Consider the following 13729-nt stretch of genomic DNA (forward strand, 5'->3'; position numbering starts at 1 on the left):
TTTGATGTGTCCTAGTGCGTGAATTACAAAATTGTGTATTTTAGAGTTTTAACTTTTATCCTATAGCATGGAAGAGATACTTCAGAGGAATTGCTTAGAAATGAAGGATTGTGAAATCTTGGGTAAAAACAAACTGCACTTATGCAGTTATACAGGCGTAGACAGTATCATAATTTTGTCCAGTGTCATTTATTTTATTTTGTAAACCTTGAATCATTTTAAGATTTTTTTCACATATATTCTAAACAATCATTGGTCTTTGGTTTCAGCATGATGTGTCCCAGACTTTACTTAAAGCTACCTTGGACAGTGTGGTTGAAGAATGTGTCAGCTTTGTGGGAGTGGATATCAACATCAGCTCGGAAACCCTTATGAGGTAGGCAGATTATTTTCCAGTGCAGTAATTACATGGCAATGGATCACAGGGTCTCTGTTTAGACTGTCTCTTAACTTAATCTCAGCTGTTGCATTTTGGTCTTGTTTTAGATTGTCAGCTGTAAGTGAATGGCAAGTTTAGGCAGTATTTTACCTGCACAGTATTAAAAGTCTTCCTTTGAAAAAAAAGTGGGTTGAAGGACATTAAACAAAATGCTGTCAAGTTATGAATTACAGACCTAGTTTAAATGCACAGTCTCTTTGAACTAATGCATATACGCACACATGTATACTGTATTTTTTTAAATGTTAGTATTTTGAGCCAGTGAATTAAGTTACTGGAATAAAAACATGCAATAGAATTTCTGTAATTAAACCATTTAAGTATAAAGTAGATATGTGTACATGAAAAAAACATTTCCAGTTCTCTATTGTGACAAATCTCCTTTATTCACTATGGGTCTGTTCAACAGTTAAGGAAGCTTGTATAGGTTGGTGCACATCTGTTTCTAAAGTTTTATTTTCTCTACATATGATGTTTGAATTCTCATGAACATGGGACCTTCCTGTGCTCAATCTAGATAATTTTTGTTCATTGTTTTTAATTTTTTTTTTGCTATTACAAGCATATCCATATTGGTTTATTACTTGACACAATGTGAAAGAAAAACTTTTTTTTCCCTTTGTTTTCTAAGCTGCAAATTCAGAAAGTGTTGGAGAACTCCAACTACTAGTTGTAATTTCTTATTCTGGCGGCACAGGTAGAAGTTTTGCTGTTTAAATTGGTAGCCTGTTAGGCAACCTACACAATAGCGTAACTTGGAGGTTCACTGTTCAAGTCATTATATATGTACTGTTTGATCTTTTGTGGTAGTAACTTACAGAGCAAGATTTTTTAAGTCTCTCTCGTTGCAACTGTTACTGCTTGCTTCCTCTCTAATATATTCTGTTTGACACTTTGAGGATGAATTTGGTCAACATCAAAATCACAAAATGGGCCGAAAACAGTTGCTTTATACCATACTCTCTTTCTTTTCCATTTACTTTTGAAGTTGGCTGAGTGTCATTCTGGAGCAGATGGTACATTTCTATCACAGCCTCTGTAGTGGTCATGACAAAAATAGTGTCTTTTCAGGCAAGGTACTGTTATGAGGGTCTATAAATATGGGTCTGGAATATTAATAAGTGCACACAAGTCCTGAAGTCTCATCACATCTGTATGTGATGCTGCATCATAAAATTTTCCTATTTGATTGAGAAAAGGTTGTGATAAACATGCCACAATTTGACAATATGCACACCCAGCGTGCAATGCTGCCTTGCCAGAAATGTAACTTTATAAAATCAGTTCTCCGAATTGTTTGTGGCAAGGATTTTGGCACCCAAGTTTTCATTTGGATTGAGATTTCCTTTCTAGTTGCTATTTAGAGGAAAGGGAGGAATAGTGACAGCGCATGCAGATAGCTGAGACTGCACCAGAGCTAGATTGTCCATACTTACCAGACCCTAGAATCCAGATACCTGGCAGAGGTACACTCATCTAGTTTTGCGAAAGAAACTCTGTCGCCTTAGACTGTGATCACAAGGGCGTATGTGTCAGAATTGCGCCAAAAGGTGGGATCTGCCCTCCAACCAAATTCTGCTGCAGACATGACATTGTCAAGATGAACTCAGCCCTGAACATTTATGCTTTTTTCAGTAAGGGACTTGGTCAAGTTGCAGTGCATAACTGTGTCAAGCAGATGTCTGATGCCTGATCGTTGGAGTAAGCAACTTTGTTACATTCCCATTGGACACCTCGCATCAGCATGAGGGGGGGAACTGAAATTTTTCCAAAATGGTAGAATTCCTGTGCATTCATGAACCATAAGGCCTGCCACTCTGTTGAAACACAGCTCTTCTGTGACCAACAAAAAATCATGCAGGCTAATCAGCATGCCCCCATTATTTGACACACAAAGAATACTGGAGGTTGGGTCTGAGGAGGCCAAGGATACCCACTTGGTGTCTGACTTATGACTTATAACAGCTGCTGTGTATAGTGAGTAGCATGCAACTACCAGAATCATAGTACAATTCACTGTAGACATGTTGAAGCAGTATTTCCAATATCTTAATAGATCAGTGGGTGTCCTACAGTACAGCCTGGCCAAAGTCTGTAGGATTATCATGGAGTTGTGCATTCTATACAGTTTTGCTAATTGTGTGTTATAAATTTTGAGCACCCAGAGGAAAATGACAAGCAATGCATCTAGAGTGAGCAGAAGGAAGCAGAAAATACTGCTGCTGAAGCTTCTTAGCAGACTGCTCGAACCATATAGAAGGCTTTCAGATGAAATCTTCGCCTAAATACTTCATTCATCAAATGCATTAAAATTTCATTACATTTCACCATGCTGTGATTAAATAAACCTTGATGTGTATGTAGCCTTTAGCTGCAAGTAATCAACAATTCCTGTCAATGTTGCAAAGTTGGGAACAGGGGACAGCTCCACACTAGCCTTATGCATTGCAGGTGAATTGCCACCATCTCCAATGGCTATGTAAATGATCTGCATTTGGAAAGCATTTTATTATTTTACATGTAGACCCATAACGTTTGAATGCTTGGGCCCATTTGCTAGGGATTCAAGCAAGCTGGCTCAGTAGATAGCAGATTCATGCTCCTCGACACCACTGCCTGCTCTTGCCCTGCAAGAGGTGGAGCCTCCTATAACTCATCATGGAACTCTACTGGGGTATATGTACCTGTTTTTGTCAGTACAAGGAGACGCTGGATGTTGAGAGTTGCAAAGCATTTCCAGGCTGCTGGGGCCTATTGCAACTTCCTGAGCTCATCTGGAAAAATTGAAGAAGTGCATATATTCGAATATAAACTGTCAAGCCAAAAAAATCATAGACCCATCTAATCTTCATTGTTTCTTTCCTAGACATTGTAACTAATAATGTGTTTTTCTTCAAGAAATCTGTTCAATATGCTATTAAAGAGATTTAACCTATGTACGACCTTCCTTTATAAGACATTCCAAAGTGAGCACCTTCTCAGTGCAGTAATGCTTTGTTTTGTTCTGTCTGAAGCCACCCTTTACTCATGTCCTCTTGCTTTGCCATCCTGACCCCTAGTAACTTCAATTTCTCAATCATACTCCAACCCCACCTCCCACCACTGTCTTCTGTTCCAAGGAGAACAATCCCAATTCTGTGGGTCTATCCTCATATTTTGTGATCAAGTCCCCAATTGTTCTAGTGCACTTCTTGCACTATTTCTAGTGCTTTAGTCTTTTTACGATGATGATTCCTGCACTGCACATCTTACTATAGATACAGCTTCTTAGGCTGCTACTTGTTATGTTGGGTTTGCTAGCAAAGAATTAGACGTGAAACTTTTGAGTTACCTGAAGCACATACATTGACAGCCATAATGTAATTATGTGTGTAACGTTATGAGTGCTTTTTTTTGTAAAACATGTTTCTGAGGACTTATAGTTGAATTATGGACATTGATTCATCTAGAAGCTTGAAGAGATGCTGAACTTTGTTTTTTTTTAAAAAAGAAGTCACCCAAAGGTTCCTGGACTTGGCTTGTAAACAAACCTGTACTGGAAGGCACCTGTTTTTGGATAAAATACCATCAGGGAGCATGTTGTTTTGATTTGGGGAGATGTTTACAAGGAAGTGACAGGTCAAGATTTATACAGGTCAGGAGGCTTGACTTTTGGAATGTTTTTAGTTTCACTTTGAATTGGTACAAAAGACTGTTTTGCCTGCCAAGAAAAACCCAGCTCATCTCTCTCTCGGAAAAGAAATCCTGCATATCCAGTGTGTCAGTCTCCCATTTCCTTCTGCATTTGAAGAAACCCTGTCATCGTATTTCTGCTGTAAGGCCTATCTGAAATCTCTGCTGCTGCACTTCTGGCAAAGCCTACCCATAATGATTTTCAATATTGCCTGGAAAGAACTGTTCTAGAAAGATCCCAGTGACAGTCGCCTATACGCATTTGGGATGCCAAACTAAAACAAAGGACATCTTTCCATATCTACTTTTTCTTCAAGAATTAGCAAGTATTTAACCCAAGTGTTTTTTGTCTTTTTTTTTTAATAGAGCTCTAAAACACAAATCCCTTTATTTTTCTGGTGTGTGAGTATGAGGGGTTTAGATAAAAAGGGAACTTTAATATTTTAATCTGTGTATTTATGCATTACTTCATTACTGGTTAAGACTTGTTTTATAATAAACTGATAATTTTGTTGTTTATTAAAGAAATCTGGTTAGTGTGTTTTATTCTGGGATAAAAATGGACTATGATTGATCATATTGGTAAGTGGCAAAAAATTTAGATATACATTATGACCCGGGGAGAAGTGGAACTAGAATAAACACTGCACTCTTTCTGCCTCAGTCATAACAATATGCAATTTGCAACACATTGAGATTAAAAGAGCGAGTTAGAGTGAATCCCCGAGAGGAGTAAAGCAAGAGTTACAGGAGCTAATTGCTGATGCATGTGTTCGCTGCCGCTTAATGTTTGGGCCTCCCTTACACACTAGATATGGCGTTGCCTATCATAGCAGGAGTTGATAATTTAGAGTTGGACAACCTTTATCGACTGTGAGTAAAGAGGTAGTAATTTGTGTAGGATGTATATCATTTCCACAACACATTATATGCAATTCAACCTCTTGTATGACATGCAAGTGTTGCATGTAATTATGCCAAGGATTTTAGCTGCTATTTCAATTTAACTATAATAATTAGTTGACACTGAGTTTAAAAACCTGTGATCATTTTAGTCAACAATACAAGTGTTGAATGATTTTATGATTGTCGCTGTATTTTTGATATTAAAAAAGCAGTGCTACCTGACAAAGTTTCCTGAGATCACAGCATGTTGAAAAATGTTCTGGTATTGAAAAGAGTTGAAGTTTTCAGCACTGGGAGAAAATTACAGAAACTGATTTTAAGAAAAGGAATTAATTGAAATCATGGCAGAAATTATTTGTGGTGCCAGAAGATGACGAGCAGTAATGGAAGGGAGTTGAGTGGTTCTATAAGGTGCCAATCTCTTATGGATGATTATTTTTAAAGCTATAAGAAAATTTGCCTCTTTTATGCCTATAATTTGTAAGGTAGCAAAACCTTGCTGTTTCAAAATGTTTTAACTTTTGCCCTGTTATAACTTCATTTACGACTTTAATTTGATACCTACCAGTGACAGCCTTTTCTTCTGTTCCCCACCCCCAATGCCCACCGTTCATTTTCAAGGAAACTAATACTGAACGTTTTAGTACCTGATTGACTTAAAATGGCTCCAAATGCTATTTACACAGCTGCTTAGATGCTAGAAGTCTAAAGATTGATGTAATTTCAACACAGATACTTTGATGCATTTTAACGCATTAAGCCAGGAGATACTACTGCTGCAGGAATTATTTTGAATGTATTGCAAACAGCTGATCAGGTCTGTGCGGGATAACTACTCTAAGCATTCCAAGGATGGAAGCTCAAAAGTACTTTCTTTTTATAGAACTCTAGTATGTTACTATCTTTAAAAAGTGTGTGTCTGAAAAACTAACTCAGACCAAATATTTTTGTACCAAATTTGTAGCATATTTAACTTAATTTCTCTTTTCCAGACATGTTGCAGGACTCAATGCTAGTAGAGCAAAAAATATTATTGAATGGCGTGAGAAGAATGGACCATTCATCAGCAGAGAACAGCTGAAGGGAGTCAAAGGCTTGGGTCCAAAAACATTTCAACAATGTGCTGGTTTCATCCGAATTAATCCAGAAAACATAAAGAACTTCTGCAGGTAAATAAATTTCTTTCAATTTGTTTAACATAAAGAAAACCAAAATAATGATCTCCAAACAGTCTTATAATTTCTTAAAATGAGCTGTTTTGCTATTGAAGGATGCAGAAGTGTTCCAATTCAATTAAACTGATTTGTGACAGAGATGCACCAGGAATGGATCAGAAAATAAACACTGTAATTGACCTCGTTTTATGATGATGATTAGAAAACAAATATTTGACGTGGATGCACTGTGCACTATTGGGGCCAGTGTGTGGCAATGAGCCATGCTTTTGCTGGTATATGTCATTTTACACTATTCCATTTTGGTTTCAACAGCAATCAGCAGCCATCAGATAGCACTACAGGAGGTCAGCAGGCAGCTGAAGCAAGCAGCAGTTCCAAGGCAGGTGCAGGAGGGGGCACAACTGGGAAATCCAGCAAAAAGAAGAGCAAAACCCAGTGCACTTCTGTGCATCCAAACCCTTTAGATCAGACATGTATCCATCCTGAATCGTATAACAAAGCAATGAGGTAAGGGCACAAGTAGAAGGTGTGAACTACCCTAGTAATTTGGATGTAATTTATTTCTGTCATAAGGACCAGCTGAAATTTTTCTCCCTTCACATTGCCAAGTTTGTGTGAGGTCATAATTTAATTGCCATTCTTGTGTACACCAAAGTAATAAACAAAAAAATTGCCTGTTAATATATTTTTACAAGCAAGCATAATATAGGTATTCTTGTTCAAGCATAAAATTCTAAGTGCCAAAAGTCTTTTTTTAATGAAAAGGTAGTCTTGTTAAATTTCTATATTTGAAAATAACTGCACAGTTTATGTATTAGGCTGTACCTTCCATCATATATAGAATCTGTAACTTAAGCAATCCCTTCTGTCCCACCACCATCCATAATATTTAAAATATTATTTAAAATGTGCAGTTGTTTTGTGTAAATGATATCAATGAAGAGTATAACATAACACAAGGGAAAATAGGCCTATGTGTTTTTATGGAGTCAGTGAATGGTATAAGCCCAAAGCATTTGGCAGATGTTGGTGTACAGGTAATCTCCTGTATTGACAGTGAAATCAAACACTTTAAAAACTGAGACAGGAGGGTGGCTTGTAGGAATATTCCTTATAGAATCACACTTGCATATGTGCATCATAACCTAGCAGTTATCTCAGTTTTATCTGGATTTAATCTTGGCTTAATTTTTATGTGTGAAATTCAGATAAACTCAGGCCAGCACCAAGGCAGGACAGAGGGTGAATAAATGGGTGTCAACTGATTAGGTTAAGACCTGATAGGGCTTTTTTTAAGAATGAGTGCTTCCTCAGAAATAGTGCCTTTTACTCCATCTCAGATACCAGGTGCACATATCTTGTGTCCAGATGCTACACACCTATTGCTTTCTCTGAGATACAGCAATTTAACCATGTAATGAGATAAGACAAAGGCAATGTCGTCTGGCTAACCAGCTGCCTAGGACAGGTAGAAGTATTAGAAAATTGTTATCTCTGAAATAGCATTATATTCTCAGTTTCTGTCTTTGAATGTTTAACAGTGAATCAGTTCTAAATAAAAACAAGAAATGCTGGAACCACTCAGCAGGTCTGGCAGCATCTGTGGAAAGAGAAGCAGAGTTAACATTTCGGGTCAGTGACCCTTCTTCGGAACTCGGAGTTCCAAAGAAGGGTCACTGACCCGAAATGTTAACTCTGCTCTTTCCACAGATGCTGCCAGACCTGCTGAGTGGTTCCAGCATTTCTTGTTTTTATTTCAGATTTCCAGCATCTGCAGTATTTTGCTTTTATATTAATCAGTTCTAAATATTTGATTGACAGTGTGCTCTGTGTATAGCAGAGCTGTAAGCTTGTTCTTTATGAACTGGTTTACACTTTTATTACGTAGTGCACAGAGGGTATCTTCCCTAGGGGTTTATGTTAGCCTATGTTGGTTTTCTTACCAAGGGAGTTCCTTTTCAACCAGTTTTTTCTTTAAAACCTTGTTAGAATGTCCTGAAGTTAACAAGTTAAAATTGTAAGAGCCCTGCTAGGGGCAGGCAACAGATGTGTATATTTAAGTAGAGTGATGTCACCTTGTAACATTCTGTTCATCAGTTCTCGATTTTTAATTGCATGTATATGTATAAACACATTGCTGAAGCAACCTTGGTAATGGAAAGTTAGTTTAGTCTGATGCTGTTAGCACACGACTGAAAGGAGGGGAAATGACGTTTTTAACAAAATCATTGATTGGGATGCTGCATTTTTATAAAAGTTGATCTCCATAGATATCAGTGCTTCCTTTCATCCCTATGATATTGCATGTGAGAGCGTTGTGGAGATAAAACTTTAGCTGTGATAGTTTTCAGCGATGACTCAAAAGTTGCAACAGAAAGTAATTAAGTTTCAACAGAATTTGTGTGCTGGAAGCTTGTGAAATGAAGTCTGTGACGTAAACTGTTCTTAGCAGTTGAATAGTTATTTTCAAAATGTGCTTGATGAACACCACTATTCAGAGGGATTTGGTGGACTGTGCCAGATTAGTTGCTCCTTCCACAGAACTGGAAGCTTTGTGTTCACTGGTATTATAATGTCCCTTCCAAGTCTCTTTTATTTCGATTCTTCAGGGAGCAGCAATAGAGAAGTAGGTAGCTGAGAACAATTACACCGAGTAATTTTCTGTTGTGACACTTATTCCATTTTCTATTGCAGCACAATACTAATTGCATCCTTGAACTAAAGCTGTTTGAGGTTAGCAGCAGAGTCTCCAACAAAAATGACTTGCATTCATAAAGCAACTTTCACGTTCACAGCAAAATATATTCGGAATGTTGTGTTAAGATTGTAGGCTCAGAGCAGGGAAAAGGTAAGAAGTTAAGGGAGGTGACTAAAAGCAGGGACAAAGGTAAGTTGTGAGGAGGCTTTTAAAGATTGGGAGATGTGGTGAAGTGAAGAGGTGTAGGAAGGAAATTGTAGAGTGTAGTAATGTGAAGACGATGTGTGAAAGTCACCATGCTGGAATGGAACACGCTCCTTTTTCATATGTTCGTCAGGTGAAGCAAGAGCACTGAGGACTTTGAAGATGAGGAATAAGGAACAGGAAGGCAGTGATGGTTGGCAAGGACGTAAGTAATGGGTATATGGAAGTTTGTGCAATGCAGAATACTGGCCACAGATCTAGATGAGTTTATGTAGAGCACAGCCAGGAAAGCAAACAGGGCTATTGGAGAAATCGAGGCTTGAGATGATGTTTCGGAGGTTCAGGTTTGAGCAAGCAAATAAAGAGGAGGTGAAATTTGAGGCGTGAAATATCCGATGGGGGCTGAACACAATTGCCTTGATGTTACCAGTGTTAACTGACTGTTGTTTCAATTAGTAATGGAACTAGAACTAGTGCCTTGGCGGCCAACTGTGGTTAGGCAAGTGGAATGATTAAGCATGTCAAAGGCAGTGAAAAGGTAAATGAGGGCAAGTGGGATACCTCACTCAGTCACAGTTACTCAGGATGTTGTTGACCAGGGCAGTCTTGGTGCCATTAGGACATATTTAACATGGATTTGAACAGGGAGTGGTGAGAAAGGTGGGTGCAGGGTTGAGTGGCAGTAATCTGAAGATTTCAGGTGAAACCAAATTAAATAACATGAAATGTGAAATTATTGAAGTCTAATACCAATTCCATCGCTACAGTTGCCTTTGATTAAATGAAGTATACAGTGTATTTTTGCAAATTCAAATATCCATTTTTTGCAACTTCAAAATGTGTGAGATAGGTACTCTTTTGTATTAAACAATATTCAGGAACTTAAATGATGATGAATATTATAAAGAGAAAAAAATGCAAAATCACAGAATAGTTATCAACTCAGAACCTTAGGGTTTTATTAGTGCTGTAGACATACTGTTGTGTGATTGACTGACTGCTCATAAATACCCGGATCTAGTTAAAAATAGTAACATGGACATTGCAATAGAATCTTTCCTCTGTGACTTCGCAAAAATATGTGCCTACAAAGCACAATTGAGATGCGCGTGAGAAAGATTTATTGAAAGTCTTTCTCATGTTAGGGAATATGATTGTGATCAGATGCTAGATTAGAAGTATTACCTATACAACTAGTCAAATGTGTAGCCGTATCAATGGAGTTTTCCTATTAAGCAAATGCTCAAAGCCAAATTGGTACTCATCAGCTCTAGTTTAATTTAGGCACATAAATGTTCTCGTTGTTTCCGTTTGAATGATCATATTTGAGCAACAGAGTTACTAGCAACAATGCAATTATTCTGTAGGAAAGAGAAATAGTATGCAAGTATTTGATGTTGATTTATTTCAGGGGCAATTTTGGATTGATTTAGAATGTTGAGGTTCAACCATGGCAGCTTCTATCTATCTAAACCCTTGGAGATAATGCGAGGCAGACAAGAATATCTAGATTTGTTAAAACAATGCATCATCAGGCAATTTGTCTTAAACATCCTCCTCCTCTACCCATTTCTATTCCCACTAGCCTCTAGTTGGGCAGTGACATTCGAAATCAGGCCCTTGTCTCGCCACTATTTGTGACGTTCTAGTCTGCCTCACTATGCACAGGATCATAGTTCTTATGGATTTCACCAAGTCAATGAAAGTAATACACAAGGAGTCAAATCGGGAATGCATATTGTCTGTGAAGGATACCAGATTTTCCTTAGTTTCCTCAAAGCTTCCTCACAAGAAAGACTTTGTTGATGCATTTAGAGGCTGACACAACTCTCTTAGTGTTGGCCTCAGTTTTTCCTCCAAGAGGTGCTTTTGCCTTAGCATTGGTGTCACTGCTTACATAGGAGTATTCAAAAGGCAGAAATTAGGGCAAGGAGAGGTTGGTGAAGTTGATTATAATTATTACAAACTGATTTTTAAGGATGCACTGACAGACTCAGATTTAATATTTTCACTAGCATGTATCTTCAGATTTTTAGGTTTCAGTTATATTGATAATTGTTATTACTTAAACTGGATACAGAAAAGTTTGTTTCTGTGTTAAATGAAAACAGAAAGTGCGGGAAATACTCAGCAACTGTGGAGAGAGAAGCAGAGTTAACGTTTCAGATCTGTGACCTTTCATCAGAACTGGCAAAGGTTAGAAAAGAATTAGGTTTGAAGCAAGTGAAGTGGGGGGTGCTGGTGGGGAAGAGAACAAAATGTAGGGTGTGTGATAGGACAAAGGGCAGGAGAGATTAAATAACAAAGCTGTCATGGGACAAAAGCCAAAGATCGTGTTAATGCTTGTGGTGAAAGACAAAGCAGTAGTCGAGAGAGAGTGTTAATGGCAGAGTAATAAGCAGCTCTAACCACATGAGAAAACAGGCACATGGTTGAAAAATATATTTTTTTTAAAAGGCCAGTCATGCTCTGAAATTGTTGAACTCAAGTTTGAGTCCGCAAGGCTGTAGAGTGCCAAATTGAAAGATCAGGTGCTGCTCCTCGAGCTTCCGTTGATGATCATGGGAATGCTGCAGCAGTCCAAGGACGGAAATATGGGCATGAGAGCAGGGGGGTATGTTGTCTCTGTGTTGTCAGACTTATTGTGCAACATCTAGTCTTGGAGGGGCTGCAGTTTCTTCTGCTAAACATTGGTAAATCTTGGGTCATCATCTCGGGTCCCTGCCACGCCACTCTGACCACTATCTCAGGCTGAACCAGGCCATTCACAACTTCAGCCCTGAGCTGAGCTTCTAGTCCAATATCCTCACCATAACAAAGATCACTTACTTCCACTTCTAAAATACCAGCCACACATAAGCCATGCTGCTGCTGAAACTCTCAGATATGCCTTTCTCATTTTGAGACGACTATTCCAATGCTCTCCTGGACAGCCTCCTATTGTACATCGTTTGTAAACTTCAGCTCATCCAAACTTCTGCTGTCCATATTCTGCCATGCACCAGGTCCTCCCCACCTATCACACCACTTACTAATCATCCATCACCCATAGATTCTTAATCCAAATAATGAAGCCACAATGTAAAGTGAATAGATTTTGAACAAATACCCTAGAGTGATTTCAAGGCAGTAATCTAATGCTGTTTGAAGATGAAAGTAGCGTTGAATGTTGTAGGACAAAGAGTCAATGATTTTGATGACTTAGGACCTGAAGTTATAAGAGGTCTTGTGACTGAATGTGTTTGTTTTTACCAAATTATTTTTAGCCACTGATTTACAGGAATGTACACTAAGGTGACTGGAATTCCAGTTTAGTCAGCAATAAGTCTGGTAAAGGCAATTTATTGAAATGTTGTCATAAAAACTTTTTACAACATATTTAGCTACAGTTAATGATTTTCTCAATTTTTCTGAACTTGAAATTCTTTTTCTCCCTTATGTTTCTCATCGTGATGTGAACTTGAATTATTTCTTGGTTTGAATACTGTTTATAATTATGTTGCGTTATAAACACAACTTCCCTATTACTGAATCTGTGAACTTCAAAATAATCAGCCTAGATTAGTTTACAGTTTTTGCATTCTGAATTTTTTTGCATGTTTTAAAATATGCATTTTGTATTTTGTAAAGTATTAAAATAATTTCTGATCTTAAATCTTAGAAATTATAATTTGGGAAAGCTACAGAAATATAGAACATTTGTTAAATGCATTTTTGGCTGTGAATAAAGAACTGCTTTTAAAAATGTGCACTAATACATTATAGTTGAGTTGTAGTTTCATATTCGCATATTACGTTTAACTCGTAGTTAATCATGCATAAGGGGGAATTGTGTTATTATTACATGGTAAATATTATTGCAAATACAGCTCAGTCACAGACAGTTACAGCTTGAGCATTTTCATTCCGTTGGAGATGAGCTTTCAGTGTAACCTTCTAAAAATGTTGTTTGCTCATACTGATGGTTTGACTTTGTGGCTTGGTATTGTGTATAGATCAATCACAAATTCTATGAAACAAAGCGCAAGCTATGGTTTTAATGTTTTGTTTTTTAAGTGATTGTGTTGCATCATTATGAATTCTCTTGGTGCAACGGTAGAGACGTAATGGCGTATCAAGTTGCATTAATGTGATGAACTTGATATTCTCACTTCTTAAATAGCTTTGCTGGGAATGATTAAGTAGTAAGACAGAATGACTCATTGACACTGCAGTAATGGGTTGGTAACTTTTAATATCTTTAAAGGAACGCCATCTTAAAAAAATTAAAAGCTTATAGTTCATATTAAATATATGTAATGTATACAAGTGAAAATCCTGGTAAACTACTTTAAAACAAAAGCACTTGTCTTGTTACATGGTTCCATTTCACCTAATTGTTCTATATCATTGTCCTTTGTATACCCCCTTGAATGTGCCATGTACTGGTTGGGTGCAGTTTCCTGCCCATGTTATCTTACATGGTGTGTCAACAGCCTTAGGGAAGGCACTTTTCCAATAGGCAAGAAGGGAAAATCAAAGAACAAATCATTTCATACACTTCCTGTGCACATTGCAGCAAATAGTTCCAGGGTGGTATTAGCAGAGATTGAAGAATAATGAATAGCCAATATCAAATCACCCAAAGTGAAT

At 37.6% G+C, this 13729-nt stretch overlaps 1 protein-coding gene across 3 annotated transcripts in view; it reads left to right on the forward strand.

The window, feature by feature from the left end:
* srbd1 (S1 RNA binding domain 1) overlaps nucleotides 1–13729 on the forward strand; it is a 332566-nt gene that overhangs the window by 266282 nt on the left and 52555 nt on the right. For all 3 annotated transcript variants that reach the window (XM_068045198.1, XM_068045197.1, XM_068045199.1), the window contains 3 exons: nucleotides 270–376; nucleotides 6010–6186; nucleotides 6508–6702. In XM_068045198.1, the coding sequence (XP_067901299.1) occupies nucleotides 270–376; nucleotides 6010–6186; nucleotides 6508–6702 (479 nt within the window). The remainder of the gene's footprint in view (nucleotides 1–269; nucleotides 377–6009; nucleotides 6187–6507; nucleotides 6703–13729) is intronic.

This window comes from Heterodontus francisci, chromosome 13, assembly GCF_036365525.1.
Source record: "Heterodontus francisci isolate sHetFra1 chromosome 13, sHetFra1.hap1, whole genome shotgun sequence".
In the NCBI taxonomy this organism is placed as follows: Eukaryota; Metazoa; Chordata; class Chondrichthyes; order Heterodontiformes; family Heterodontidae; genus Heterodontus; species Heterodontus francisci.